General features: G+C 41.9%; 1 protein-coding gene across 1 annotated transcript in view; it reads right to left on the bottom strand.

Annotated features, from left to right (window-relative positions):
- The window catches only part of nphp4 (nephronophthisis 4), a 431,885-nt gene that overhangs the window by 331,645 nt on the left and 83,656 nt on the right, over window positions 1-16,584 (bottom strand). Inside the window, exon 3 of the mRNA XM_043675534.1 lies at window positions 2,260-2,438. Within this exon, the coding sequence (XP_043531469.1) occupies window positions 2,260-2,438 (179 nt within the window). The remainder of the gene's footprint in view (window positions 1-2,259; window positions 2,439-16,584) is intronic.

Here is a 16,584-nt window from a genome sequence, read left to right on the forward strand (position 1 = left end):
GTGAAGAGGTTCTTCTGCAGCTGTACAGGGCCCTGGTGAGACCACATCTGGAGTATTGTGTGCAGTTCTGGTCTCCAAATTTGAGGAAAGACATTCTGGCTATTGAGGGAGTGCAGCGTAGGTTCACGAGGTCAATTCCTGGAATGGCGGGATTACCTTACACTGAAAGACTGAAGCAACTGGGCTTGTATACCCTTGAGTTTAGAAGACTGAGAGGGGATCTGATTGAGACATATAAGATTATGAAAGGATTGGACACTCTGGCAGCCAGAAACATGTTTCCGCTGATGGGTGAGTGCCGAACCAGAGGACACAGCTTAAAAAAAGGTGGTAGACCATTTAGGACAGAGATGAGGAGAAACTTCTTCACCCAGACAGTGGTGGCTGTGTGGAATGCTCTGCCCCAGAGGGCAGTGGAGGCCCAGTCTCTGGATTCATTTAAGAAAGAGTTGGCTAGAGCTCTCAAGGATAGTGGAATCAAGGGTTATGGAGATATGGCAGGAACAGGATACTGATTAGGAATGATCAGCCATGATCATATTGAATGGCGGTGCAGGTTCGAAGGGCTGAATGGCCTACTCCTGCACCTATTGTCTATTGTCTCTTGTCGAACTAATGCTGAGTCCAGAAGCCCATAAGGTTCCTAATTGAAAAATGAGTTGCTACTCATCAGGGTTACATTGAGTCTCAAAGAACAATACACAAAGTCAAGAAATGAGTGTTTAAAGTCGGAAAAGGAGACAGAATTAAAATGATAAGGCACCAGCAGCTCAGGGATTTGATGTCTATTTCCACCATATGCCGTATTTTGCTTCTAATGTATCATGTACTTGCATCTCCCTTAATCTGTCTTGTCATGCTTAGCTACTGTAGCCCACATTCCATCAAAAGATTTAACATTTCTCCTGTCAAACAAAATGCACCAACTTTTCAGTGTGAAAGAAGACTGCTCTAAGCCTCTTACATCAATCAGGAAAGACCCATTGGAATGATTTTTCCATCCTATCTTTCAAACATCTTGATACTGTGCTACGGAATCCTCTCCCCAAACACCACCTCCTTGAGATACTAGGCCTCAGTTCCAAACAGCTCATCTTCAAACATGCTCCCAGTCACCTCTGCAAAATCTCTAGTTACTGCCTTACATTGGTTTTGTCTCTATCAAAGGCTTGGTTGCTTGATGAAGGTTGTACAAAAACAAAAATTATTATTTGGGCGACTCTCTTTATTTGGAATGGAAGCAACATCATTCCTGTTCTTCAGTTCCAGTTCCAGAACTGGCTGCAATTTACATACATGTAATTCATAATGCATTTTCTATTGTCTATAAAAGGTTACCTAAAAAATATCACTTTCCTAACAGTTCAAATAATTAGATGTAATTTTAGATTTCACAATGAAAATTAATTTTTTAAATTTAGAAGTGTACTTGTGGATGAGGGATTTAACCAATGCACCATTCATAACTTATAGATGATAGCTTTTAATCTGTCAAACACTCAGATATGAAGCAATCTGTCTGTCAGGTCAACCTGCAAAGGACAGTGCATGCCGGATGCATGCTTGATGGATAGATTTGAAAACCAACAGTCATGTCTGTCCATTTCAGTCAAACATCAGAATTGTCGGAAACCTTACAGAAAAGGCAGGTGGGGTGTGCCAGGCCATACTTGGAATTCAATGTGGACCTCCAAATCGATAAAGTGCTGGCCTTTGGAATAAAAAGGGTTACACCACTGGAACTCCCACAAAAGGGGGATAGCAACAACTCGTGGAAACAATTAAGGCCAAGGATGAAGCAAAGGCAGCAAAACAGAGTTGGTACCTCAGAACGAGTTATGGAATCTGATGGAATGGCACCCCATTACCACACTCTGGTGCGAAATCTGTTCCAACTTGTTACTCAATACAAGATTGTGGGCCATGTACTGTCATTTTTATCAAGGGCAACAAACAGAATTGACCAGTGACAGCACTGTGGTATAGGTTCGCGCCCGAGATATTTGCCAGATCCATATGTTAGTGACCCTTATTTCAAAATGTAAAACACACAAAAGCTTGGGACATGCAAGAACATCTGTTGTCCATAATTTACACGTGCCTGTCATTACTGAAGCCTTGTTTATCTTTTATGAAGTAAAATATTTGGAACTGTCAACAAGTGCCCAGATTTTTCAGTGTTTGGCATTTGCATGATCGTGCTTTGCTGTGTCTAATGTAATTATTATCATACTATAGGCAGCAATCCAAAGTACTGACCTTTTAATATTTTGACCTTTAGCAGTATCTGGTGTAGATTTCTGTCTACCGCACAAGTGCAGAATTCCAAACCCACATGACAGGACACGTTCATTATCTTCACGCTTCTTCGCAATCGCGACGACTTCCACAATGATCACAATGTGGGCACAGTTTAGAGGGGTGTGGAAGTAAACACTCTGAAAAAGAACATGAAACAATTAAAGAATGTTACAATTTTGAAACCTAGCCTTCTTTCTCCTTTTAGCATTTTCCACAAACTTCCTTACCAACTTTAATGGGAATTGTAACGGCCGGCTATAGTTTTTTATACCAATGAGTCAATATAACCTATCTTCCAGTTGTCTTTCAGTACTCAGCAATTTAACACAGAAATTGATATGAATTATTTATTTTCTAATTTTTTTGATCTTTTGGATTAATCTGTAAATTTCTGGATCTGTGTTGGCACTGCTGAGGAATGGAACAATTCTTAATGTTCCATGATGTGGAGGTGCCGGTGTTGGACTGGGGTGGACAAAGTTAAAAATCACACAACACCAGGATATAGTCCAACAGATTTATTTGGAAGTGCAAGCTTTTGGCACTCCAAAAGCCGATACTTTCAGGTAAACCTGTTGAACTATGACCTGGTGTTGTGTGATTTTTCACAATGGTCCAAACATCATTAATAGCCTAATCAGTTTAAGTTACTAGGGCAAAATTCCCCTTACTCAGCTCTAACAATGTGCCATAATTCTAATTTCAAAAAACAAAATTCCTCACTAATGCTCCCACAGCTCACATTCACCATCCATGTAGCTTTTATAGGATATTGGGCTGTTTCTGGGAGTGAGTTGATAACCAATAGGAAGCTACAGACAAAAGCTCATTTCATTTCGGACCTTGCATACCATCAGTTCTGGATGGATCTGAATCCTGTTAGTGTAAGTAATTGAGCCTTTACATACTTTCCTATCTCACACATCATTGGCTTATGTTGTCATGACTCATTGGGCTAGTGTGCTTGAAATCAAGCCTCATTATTCCTGGACTCATGACAAATGGGAAGATTTAATGAAACTACCAAAAATCTCAATTATCCTCTGACTGACTGCTATCCAGGATAAAACAAGACCACACAACACAAAGAAAACCAAAGAACTGCATATGCTGGAAATCAGCAACAGAAACTGAAATTGTAGAGAAAAAACTCAGCAGGTCTGACAGCACCTATGGAGAGAAAGTAAAGTTAACATTTTGGCATCCAGTGATCCTTCTTCAGAACTGATTTTTGTTTTATTTTAATGTTAGCTCAGTAGTTAGTACTGCTGCCTCACAGTGCCAGGAACCTGGGTTGGATTCCGCCCTCAGACAACTGTCTACGTGGAGTTTGCACATTCTTCCTGCTTGGCTTTCCTCCGGGTGCTCCAGTTTCCTCCCACAATCCAAAGATGCGCAGGTTAGGTAAATTGGCCATGCTAAATTACCCATTGTGTTCAGGGATGTGTAGGTTAGGTGCATTAGTCAGGGGCACATGTACAGTAATAGTGGATTGGATCTGGGTGGGATACACTTCAGAGGGTCGGTGTGCACTTGTTGGGCCAAAGGGCCTGTTTCCACATGGTACGGATTCTATGATTCAATGAAAAACAAACCACACCATGTACCTTCATGACCAATAAAAAATACCTCTATTTTTTCTAATGCTCTCAACCTCAACTTGACCTCTTAAAATTTCTCCACACAGACACACTCCCAAAACCAGCCAGAGGAACACAGTTCTACATAACCAATCCAAAACTGATTGAAGAACTGTGGATTATGAAACCAATGATCACTTGATGTTATCTGAACAGCGATGGTCATTCTGTAATTCACTGGCTGCCTGGCTGGACTCAGGATCTTTAGGTAGACTCAGTGACATTTAGAACACAGACGGAGGCCATTACGATCATCATGTCCACACAGTCAAAACATATCTGACTAAAGAGATCCCATTTTCCAACTACTGGCCCCTTGTCCTGAAGTTTGTAGCAACACAAATGCGTATCTAAATACTGCCTAATATTCTGAGAATTTTTGATTCAACTATCTTTTCAGTCAGCAAGTTTCAGACCCCTAAACCACCAACAACACACCCCACCCCACCCCCATCCCCATCAAAGTGAACAATTTCTCAACTTTCCTCTTAGCCTTCTACCTCTTAGCTTGAACTTGTGCTCTCTATTTATTAATCCTTCTACTAATGGAAAAAGTGCCTTCCTATCCACCCTATTTATGTTCCTCATAATCTCATACGCCTCATGACATCCCCTCAAACTTCGCTGCTCCAAGGAAAACAACCCCAGGCTATCCAATCTTCCACAAAAGCAGACAAAGTGGTGTCTCTGAAAGTGGTAATCTTGGACTCCAGTGATTTTTTGTCACGTGCAAAACAACTACCACTTTGTCTGGATTCAACATTCCCAAACAGTAACATGGTTTTATATGCATCAGTTAGTGTCACTTGTTTTCCCAAAGTTGCAAACAACTCTTTCAACTTTTGTTCCTATTTAAAGCAGCGCTCATTTGTCTCATTTTCAGTCCACAGTCAAAAAATAATGATGTGGAGGCTTCCTGCCTCTATTCCTGATGAAGGGCTTTTGCCCGAAACGTCGATTTTCCTGCTCCTCAGATGCTGCCTGACCTACTGTGCTTTTTCAGCACCATTCTGATCTAAAGTCTGGATTCCAGCATCTGCAGTCCTCACCTTTGCCCTGTTGAAGCAATCGTCTAACCATGGAATTGAGTAGGAAACTGTTTTTGTTATTACATTCCCCTGTCAGTAATCTAAGCAGAATCGAGTTGAGCCGTCCAGTTTCTAGAACTAACACCACTGGTTAACTCCAACAGCTTTGGCTACATTCAATCATGTGATTTTCTAACATGCATTGAATCTCTGTTTCCACCTGAACTTGTTTATCAGGGTTTCATTGATAAGGATGTTGTTTAATTGTCAATGATTCTACCATGTCCACATCATCATGTCTAGCTAAAACACTACATCCATGTGTAACTCTACAGATTAACTTAAATTTCCCGAGGAATCTTAAGATCTTTGCATCATTGTACTTTCTCCAAATATTATAACATGCTATCCAGCTGTCATGCATTGGCTAATTGGATTGTAGGATGCAAAAATCACACAGGTCCAACAAGCACAAGCTTTTGGAGCGCTGCTCCTTCATCAGGTGGTTGTGGACTATAAGATCGTAAGACACCGAATTTATAGCAAAAGTATACAGCGTGATGCAACGGAAATTATATATTAAAAAAAGACCTGGATTGTTTGTTAAGTCTCTCATCTTTTAGAATGACCATGTTGTTTCAGTACTTTCATATGTAAATCTCAGAACTTTTTTTTCTTGTTACATTCTCAAGTGAACTTTAATAATAGGTGCCATGTCGTCTCAGATAATGCATTGAAGGTGTGAGGTGCCCTGTGTAAAGCTGTCTGTGCCCCAAAGTTCAGACTGACTCAGCACCTCCAAATCATTTGATGAACTGTCTCCATTTACTTCACTGTTATGGTCTCCGTTATTCTCCACTAATCTCACCACTGGATATTGGTGCTCTTGCTCATCACCTTCCCTGCAAACATATTGCTTCAACGTGTTCATGTGACATAAACGACATTTCTTCCAGAAATGAGGAGTCATCACTAAACTTCTTAACTAGCTTGTACCACAGTACTATGAAGGGCTCTTAATGTGAAATGGGATTTCACCTCCATAAGGACATGCAGTGATCACTCATACTGATGCTGTCACGGACAGATGCATCTGCAGCAGGCAGATACGTGAAGATGAGGTCAAGTATTTTTTCCCCTCGTCGATTCCTCCATCAAACACACCAGATTCAGTCTACAGGCTATGTCCTTTCAGACTCGAGCAGCTCAGTCAGTAGTGGCGTTGCCAAGCCACTCAAGGTGTTGAAATTTGAAGTCCTCTACCCAGATTACATTCTTGCCTTTGCTGCCCTCAAAAAAAAAGTGATGTTCAACATGCAGGAATACTGAGAGCTCATCTACCTCAGGGGATTGATGGGGGGTGTCCAGCTGTAGAAAAACTGACTGCAACATTTCCATAAGTTGCAACTGTGACTACATTGGAAAAGTGCTTCAAAGTCATGAAAGAAACTGTGTAAATGCAAGTTACCTTTTGCAAGTCACCCTCAACCTCTATGAATTCAGCAGACACAGATTACAAAACACAAGTGGAATGGAAGTGAAAACCAAATATTGTCATTATGTTTATCATTCATTGAGCATCCTATGACCATTTTACAGAATTACGGAATGGTTACAGCTTAGAAGAAGGTCATTCAAGCTGGACCAGCTTTCTCAATGCGCAACGTACCTAATGCCTTTTCCCCATCTTCTGCCTGTAACTACACAAGATTTGTTCTTTTCAGATAATCCTTCTTCCTCGTAAATGCCTTGATTGAACATGCTCCACCACACTCTCAGACAGCACATTGCACATGTTACCCACATGAGAAAGTTTGTTCTCATGTCTCTATTGCTCATTATGCAAATTAGCTTACATCTGGGCCTGCTTGTTCACATTTCTTCCAACCCTCATAAATTTGACTAACCCTGTCAATCTAACATCATTTTCTTGGTTGCTACTGCAACTGCCACAGGTGGGCAAGGCGTTACAAGGTAGTTTAAGTTGCAGTCCTTGTATCCCAAATAGGGAACTGAATGAGTGCATACCACTGACATTCTGCTTAATAAAATTTGACCAGCAACATGTGGTGGTCTTTTTGGGGAAGTTGAAAAGTTACAGGAGTCCTCATCTGAGTCCCATAAAGCAAGTTTGGACTGCTGCAGTTCCAGGCTCATATTGTTGATCTAGCAGTTTAGCTGGTGCACTTTAAGACAACTATGAAATAGATTTTTATAGGTCAACTCACTCACCACAAGGCAATGAAATTTAAGCAAATCTCTAAAACGCTACTTGAAGTTGCTGTGCTGCTTTAACAGTAAGAGGTTACATGCACTAGACATTGCAACAATTCATTTACTCCATATTGACTAAGATAAGTAATAGCGTGCTGAGATAACTTGAAGTGGAGTACTTTATGAATAATTTAGCAGTCAGTGGGTTGACTACACTCCAGCATCAAAGGAGCTAATGCACGGCAACAAATTCCATGTCATTTACTTTTCAGTTCCCCTGAAGTGAAGCATGCAGCCACACTGCATTTTCCATCTGGTCGTCAAGCAATTTCCTTGAGCCAAAAAGACAGATTGACCTTGCCCCACAGACAATTCTCTTCACAGTAAGCCAGCAGAAGGCACAATTCAAATAATAAAGAGCTGACTTGGTCAGATTTTCTATTTTCTAAAATGAAGCAGTTATTCTCACCACAGTGCCCCATTAAACAGCCCGACCAAGAGCAGGTTATTTCCACCACTGTGGCCACCAACAGGTGGAATTCTCAGGGCAAAATTTAAATGAAGCCTTTGCAAAGTAGCAAAACTCATTTCATTAATTATGAAACGATTGTACTAAAGATAAAGTTGATGAATTTAGGCAGTCTCAACAGATGTCCATTTTGGTATCGGCACACTTTCCCTAATTCAGTATAAGCTGACAATCTCATTCAGAGTTGTAGGAATTGGAAGAAAATTGCTAGTGGAGTGCAAAACTGTCTTCTGTGGCACATTTTTGGATTGAAGTCCAATTTGAAAGGGCTTGATTCTGAAACCAAGTGGCCAAAGTAATTAAGTGTTCCATCCTCAGTGTCAATATCTCTTAACACTCCAAAATCATTTTTCGACAAGGTCAGTGTCGGTGACACAACGTTCAATGATATTAAGCAATGGGATAATGATTAATGAGCCTGATCCCACACACTTGGCATTACCACCTTCCAAACACACCACATGACAGCATAGGAACGCAGGTAAGATGTACCTCCATGGAAAAGAAAATAAATCCCAAAGGGAGATAATATTGCAACTGGTAAGTAAAGCCCTGTATAGGCTTTCCCACTATTTCAGAGAATGATGCGAGAGACAAGAAAACGTAAAAGAACAAAATTAACAAACCGACTTTCAAATTCCCTTCACACAAAAAAAAATAACCTGATGAATTGATTGCATTGAAAACGAATGGATATACAGTCTCAATTCACCTCCTGCGGCTAGCCTCATGATCCAAGATAGCACTGGAGTAGCAGTCAACCTCCTGGTCGAGTGCTCATCTGCTTTTCGTTTTTTATTACTTTTGCTCTTTTTTTCCCTCTTTAAAGCCATTTCAGAGGTCGACAGCAGGCCCGGCCTCCAAAATATGTGCGGCAATGGTGGCAACAAAGTCAGGCCCTCCTAGCATCGGCAGCAGTAAAACTCATTGTGGGAGGTGGGGAGCAAATCCAGTACCAAGATGAGAGTGAGCCCAGCGCAAAAGGAGAGTCAGCCTAGTACCAGGGAGAGCGAGCCGAGCGTTAAGGAGAAGCAAGCCTTGAGACGGCATCAGCCATGAAAGGTATCGCCTTAGGATTGGCAACTTTGTCACTGGCTCGGTTCAACAGTTCAGTGGCAAAGCAGTGGCTGGAGGGTACCATGGATACATGAGCCATGGCGAGAGTCTCTGATGTTGGTGTGCCCGGCACGGGCAGGGGTAAAGTGAATCGGCCCAGTAGTGAAAAATGCCACCTGATGATTGGCGACTTCAATGTTAGTTGGATGTGGGGAGGCAGTGGTGGTTCTGAACCAGCTCAGGGCTCATACGTCGATGATCTTCCCCTTAAGCTACATCATTTCACTTTCTCTTCTTCTTAACCTATCAAAATGGTCTGGGTTATGGTGACAAATGAAAGTTTTTCATTCTATTTTCTATTTTCTGTAAAATACACATGACAATAAATACATTTTAAAAAGTCAAATATGAGCTAACTTTGCTCTGAAGTTTTAATCAAAAGTGTGTGACTAATGATATAACACCAAGGAAAGGTTTAAACAAAGATAGCAAGACTGAACTAAATTTGCTTAGTTATGTATCATCAATGTCTGTACACAAGATTATGTATATATACCTGTGAGACTACATCATCACTATGTAGAATAAATGGACTATTAGCAATGTGTCACCAATAGAATCTTGGTTTTGAATCAAAGCATTGACAGGATAGGATAATAGATAAAACATGTAAATGTCAGTTAAGTATAAATAATCTTCCATTACCTACAACTGTCAAAGAATAAAAATGAACATTCATAGTTAACAAATAAACAGCCACTATGAAATAACGTTTTATTCAACCCATCAGCAAAATCAAAACAGAATGCAACTGTAGCCTTCACCATGATTTTCACAGCAAATCTTCACCCAAAATGAATTCCCTTTTAACTGTCAAAGGTTGTCACTAATTCAGGGTTGTAATTCTGAAGTTAGACGCAAAATTAGTCATAAAAGCTTAATGCAAATTCAAGGAATTAGATCTCAACTGCAAAGCTGTTTGTACATCAAAGCTTTTGGATTAGCCAGACCTCTGCACTGAAAGCCATTTTCACATTTTAATTAACAGTTAAGATCAAACACAAAAAGCTCAGTTGCAGGTTTCAAGTTAGCATGCCACTTTCTTGACACATAAAATTACAATCATCGACCACAAATTGTGTATACTGATACAGTTTACTATTTTCGAGGTAAATGATGGCTGAATGATATTATTGCTGGACTACTAATCCAGAAACTCGGGGAAAGTTCTGGGAATCTGGGTTCAAATCCTGACATGGCAGATTTTGGAATTTGAATTCAATGACTATCTGTGATTCACAGAGTTCAATCATAATCATGAAACCACTGTCTATTGTCAGGAAAAAAAACACCACCTGGTTCACCAATGCTATTCAGATAAGGAAATATGCCATCCTTACCTGGTCAAGCCTACATGTGACTTCACACTCTCAGCAATATGGTCGACTCTCAAATGCCCTCTGAAATAACCAAGCAAGCTACTCAGTTGTAACAATTATTGCAAAGTCTCAAATGAATCGAGACAGCATCGACCTCGACACCAATAACCACAAAGGCAAAAAAACAGCCCTGTTGATCCTACAAAGTTCTCCGTATTAAAATCTCGGGACTCAAGCCAGTGTTAGGAGAGCTGGCTCACAGATCAGTCAAGCAACCGCTTAACATAGTCACACAATCTCAGAATCATACCTTGCAGACAATATCCCAGACACCACTACCGTTGCTGGATACTTCCTGTCCCACTAGCAGGACAGACCCAGCAGAGATGGCGGCACAATAGTACAAAATCGAGAGGGAATTGCCTCGTGAGTCCTTAACATTGACTGGACACTATGAAGTCTTGGGGCATCAGGTTATAAATTGGCAAGAAAATCTCCTGCTGGTTATCATGTACCATCGTCCCTCAGCTAATGACTCTGTGCTCCTCCGTGTTGAACAACACTTGCAAGAAGTTCTGAGGGTGGCAAGAGCACAAAATGTACTCTGGGTGGGGGATTTCAATATCCACCACCAAGGGTGGCTTGGCAGCAGCATTACTGATCAAGTTGGTCCACTTCTAAAGAATATAACTGCTGTGTCTGCAGCAAATGGTGAGGGAATCAGCAACAGGTAAAAATATACTTGACCTCATCCTTACAAATCTGCCTGCTGCCGATGCATCTGTCAATAACAGTATGAGTAAGTGTGACCACCTAGTGGAGATGAAGTCCTGCCTTCACAGTGATAATATCTGAATGCTGTGTGGCAGTACCACTGTGCTAAATGGGTTAGACTGTGAACAGATCTAGCAACTCAAGACTCGACATTCATGTTGTAGGCCATCAACAGCAGCGAAATTGCACTCCAGCCCGATCAGCAACTCCATTGCCCAGTATATCTCCCAGTCTACCATTACCATCAAGTCAGGGAATCAACTCTGGTTCACTGGGGAGAGTAGGAAGGCATGCCAGAAGCAGCATCAGGCAGACCTAAAAATGAGATGTCAACTTGATGAAGCTACAAAACAGGACCATGTGCATGACAAACAGCGTAAGCAGCAAGTCAAAGAAAGAGCTTAGCAACCTATAATCATGGGACCAGATCTGAACTCTTCAGTCCTGCTGCATCCAGTTGTGAATGGTGGTGGACAATTAAACAACTCACTCACTCATGGAGGTGGTTCCAAAAATATCCCCATCTTGGGAGAGTCCAGCAAATTAGTGTAAAAGATAAGGCTGAAGCATTTGCAACTATCTTCAGCCAGAAGTGCCAGGTAGGTGATCCTTTTGACTTCCTCCCAAGGTCCCTAGTATCACAGGTGCCAATCTTCAGCTAATTCAATTCACTCAAGGTGACTCGAAAAATGATTGAAGGCACTGGATACTACAAAGGCTCCAGGCACTCACAACATTCTAGCAATGGTACTGAAGACTTGTGCTCCATAACTTGGCACACTCCAGGCCAAGCTGTTCATGCCCGAAACGTCAATTCTCCTGCTCCTTGGTTTTAGCTCATGCCTGAAACGTCGATTCTCCTGCTCCTTGGATGCTACCTGACCTGCTGAGCTTTTCCAGCAACACATTTTCAGCTCTGTTCTAGTACAGCAACAACATTGGCATCTACCTCATTCTATGGAAAATTGTCCAACTATGTCCTGTACACAAAAAATAGGACTAATACAACCTGGCCAATTACCACCCCATTTGTCTACTCTCAATAAAGTGATAGAAGGTGTCATCAACAGTGTTATCAAGCAGTGCAGCTCCTCAGCAGTAATCTGCTCACTGACATCCAGGGTGGGTTCCACCAAGGCCACTCAGCTCCTCGACTCTTTCAAGATTTGTCTCAAACATGGACGCAAGAGATCATTTCCAGAGCTATGGTAAGAGTGACTGCCCTGACATCAAGGTCACATTTGACTGAGTACAACATCAAGGAGCCCTCTGTGGTGAAACGGTTAAAAATTATGTCCCAATACATGTGTGAATCTAACCGGAATGGAGGTGTTGCTTAGTCCCGTGTGAATCTTACTACACACCTCCCCGTGTGAATCTTCTTATCTGTATGTAACCAGAATGGAATGTGTTTTTTAGCCTTGCTCTGCTGTTCACATGAATGTTTATATCTGGAAAAGAGTATATCAGCTGGAAAAGTCTCCAGTTCGGGGAGTTTGCTCCGGGGTTACATTTAACCGCCGAGCGTGGGTTGTTGGCAACCGCTCTACGAGAACTGACGGCTCAATACATGTGTGCTCATAATGTAACACATGTATTGGGCCAAGCAGTGGAATGTGGTGTGTCCCAATACATGTGTGCTCATAATGTAACACATGTATTGGGCCAAGCAGTGGAATGTGGTGTGTCCCAATACATGTGTGCTCATAATGTAACACATGTATTGGGCCAAGCAGTGGAATGTGGTGTGTCCCAATACATGTGTGCTCATAATGTAACACATGTATTGGGCCAAGCAGTGGAATGTGGTGTGTCCCAATACATGTGTGCTCATAATGTAACACATGTATTGGGCCAAGCAGTGGAATGTGGTGTGTCCCAATACATGTGTGCTCATAATGTAACACATGTATTGGGCCAAGCAGTGGAATGTGGTGTGTCCCAATACATGTGTGCTCATAATGTAACACATGTATTGGGCCAAGCAGTGGAATGTGGTGTGTCCCAATACATGTGTGCTCATAATGTAACACATGTATTGGGCCAAGCAGTGGAATGTGGTGTGTCCCAATACATGTGTGCTCATAATGTAACACATGTATTGGGCCAAGCAGTGGAATGTGGTGTGTCCCAATACATGTGTGCTCATAATGTAACACATGTATTGGGCCAAGCAGTGGAATGTGGTGTGTCCCAATACATGTGTGCTCATAATGTAACACATGTATTGGGCCAAGCAGTGGAATGTGGTGTGTCCCAATACATGTGTGCTCATAATGTAACACATGTATTGGGCCAAGCAGTGGAATGTGGTGTGTCCCAATACATGTGTGCTCATAATGTAACACATGTATTGGGCCAAGCAGTGGAATGTGGTGTGTCCCAATACATGTGTGCTCATAATGTAACACATGTATTGGGCCAAGCAGTGGAATGTGGTGAAACGGTTAAAAATTATGTCCCAATACATGTGTGAATCATAGTGTAACACATGTATTGGGCCAAGCAGTGGAATGTGGTGTAGAATTCCAAGCAGTGGAATGTGGTGGAACGGTTAAAAATTATGTCCCAATACATGTGTGAATCTAACCGGAATGGAGGTGTTGCTTAATCTTATTACACACCTCCCCGTGTGAATCTTCTTATCTGTATGTAACCAGAATGGAATGTGTTTTTTAGCCTTGCTCTGCTGTTCACATGAATGTTTATATCTGGAAAAGAGTATATCAGCTGGAAAAGTGTCTAGTTCGGTGAGTCTGCTCCGGGGTTACGTTTAACCGCCGAGCGTGGGTTGTTGGCAACCGCTCTACGAGAACTGACGGCTCCAAGTTCCGGTAACATGTAGAGTGAGTATAAGCCAGACCCGTTGTAAGTATGAGACCTGGTTGTGGCGACGCTGCGGGGAATAAAATGCTCATATTCTAGCAGACTCGCCTCTTGGTCGTTTGTTCTGTGTCAGACTACTCTCCTACGAACCTGACCTTGAGAATTTTTTAAAACACCCTCACACAAATGGAGCAAATGGGCATCGGGGACAAACTTACAGCTGGTTGGTAGATGGCTGTGGTTGTTGGAGGAGGTCAGTCATCTCAGCTCCAGGACATCATTGCAAGGAGTTCCTCAAGGTAGTGTCCTTGGCCCAAACATCTTCAGCTGCTTCATCAACAACTTTCCCCCATCGTAAGGTCACAAGGGGGCATGTTCACTGATGAATGCACAATGTTCCATCCACAACTTGTCAAATAATGCAGCAGTCCTTCTCCAAACGCAACAAGATGTGGACAATATCCAGGCTTGAGCTGACAAGTGGCAATTCATTTCCATGTCACAAATGCCAGACAATATCAATAGTCATGAAGAGATGGTCTAACTATCTCCCCTTGATATTTAATTTCATTACCATCACTGAATCTCGCACTAACAACAATTTTGGGTTTACCATTGATGAGAAACTCATGTCATAAAAAACAGTGGTTACAAGTGCCAGTCAGAAGCTAGGTATAATGCAGTGAGTAACTCACCTCTTAACTCCCCAAAGCCTGTCCACTATCTACAAGGCACAAGTCAGGTGTGTGATGGAACGCTCCCCACTTGCCTGGATAAGTACAGCTACAACAATGCTCAAGAAGTTCGACACCATCCAGAACAAAGCACCCTACTTAATTTTTTGTGGATGTGGTGCCACTCAGTCGCTCGACCACTGATGTTCAGTAGTGTACTATCTTCAAGATGCCCTGCAGAAATTTGTCAAAGATCCTTAAGTAGCACCTTCTAAACTCACGACTTATTCCATCTAGAAGGTCAAGGGCAGCAGATATGTGGAAATACTACCACCTGCAAGTTCCCCTCCAAGACACTCACTATCCAGACTTAGAAATATATCACCGTTCCTCTACTGTCGCAGGGTCAAAATCTAGGAATTCCCTCCCTAACTGCATTGTGGATCTACCTCCAGCACACAGGAGAAATTGAGGACTGCAGATGCTGGAGAGTCAGAGTCAAAAAGCACAGCATGTCAGGCAGCATCTGAGGAGCAGGACTGTTGACATTTCAGGCATAAGCCCTTCATCAGGGGTGCTTTCCCAGTGCCACACTTTTCGGTTCTACTTGCAGCACATGGACGGCAGCTCACCACCACTTTCTCAAGAGCAACTAGGGACAGGCAATAAATGCTGTCACTGCCAGGGGTGCCCACATCCCTCGAGTGAATAAAGCAAAACTTGCAAAGGTTTATGTCAGAGGTTATCAGCATCAAGCTCAATTTACAGTGGTAATGTAGTTTAAAATTAATTTCTTAACTAACAGTAAAGTACTGAGAGCAGGCAGGATAGCTAGCCTTATTGGAAGCGCTTATGATGACCAAATAGAACAATAATAATAATTTGCATTTATGTAGCACCTATCCTATAAAATAAAATGCTTAATTAAATGGGGAATTAAATAAGACAGACTTCCCAAAAATGAAACCAGATGGATTAAATACACCAAAGTTCTATGAATTACCCAAAATTCACAAACCAGGAGCCCCCCTCAGATCTATAGTCTTGCCACCTAGAACACCAACATACAGATTAGCCAAGGAAATCCAAAGGCTAAAACACTGAGTAGAAAAATCACGCCACTCCATTCATTCCACCCAAGAATTCCTGAACACCAAAGACACCAAGACAGAAAAGGATAAAAAATGGTCTCCTTTGACGTAACAGCCCTGTTTACATCATCAACATCAACCAGGCCAAAGAAACACTGACTACACGATTAGAAGAACCAAAGACACATACACCAAACACCACTAACTTCTTCAGCAAGGACAATATTGTCAGGCTAGTGGCTCTATGCCTTCTCACCCACTTCACTTTCAATAATAAATCCTACAGACAACCAATGGAACACCCTTGGGATCCCCAATATCAGGGTTCTCAGCAGAGGTAGTAATACAAAGACTCAAACAAACAGCTCTGCCAACGTCCAATCCAAATTTTGGGTCCGCTGCATGGATGACATCTTTGTTATCACTAAATGAAACAAATTAGAGGAAACATTCAAGACCATCAATAATATCCTTACTGGCATAAAATTCTCTAAAGATGAGTAAAACAACAACAAACTGCCATTCCTTGATGTCACAGGAGAGCAAACAATCAATGGGGAACTTGAAATTAGAGTCTACAGGAAAACAGCACATACAGACCAAATACTGAACTACAGAAGCAGTCGTCCTAACACCCACAAACGAAGCTGCATCAGAACATTATTCCAATAATCCACCACACACTGCAGCACAGAGGAACTACGCAGAGCAGAAGAAATCACCTATACAGTGTATTCAAAAAGAAGGGTACCCAATGAACACAGTCTGTCGAATTCTCAGCAACAAACCCAAAAAGCAGACAAAACATGTCCAGAAACCCTAGCCACTTGGCCCGACATCAAAGACATCTCAGAAATGACTGCCAGACTACTCAGACCTCTTGGCATCATGGTAGCCCACAAACCCACCAACACACTAAAACAGCAGCTAATGAACTTAAAAGACCCTATACAGACAACGCGGGTCGGTGTGGACTTGTTGGGCCGAAGGGCCTGTTTCCACACTGTAATGTAATCTAATTACGTTGGACAAACAGACAGAAAACTAGCCACCAGGATAGATGAACACCAAC

Source organism: Chiloscyllium plagiosum, chromosome 34 (genome assembly GCF_004010195.1).
Source record: "Chiloscyllium plagiosum isolate BGI_BamShark_2017 chromosome 34, ASM401019v2, whole genome shotgun sequence".
In the NCBI taxonomy this organism is placed as follows: domain Eukaryota; kingdom Metazoa; phylum Chordata; class Chondrichthyes; order Orectolobiformes; family Hemiscylliidae; genus Chiloscyllium; species Chiloscyllium plagiosum.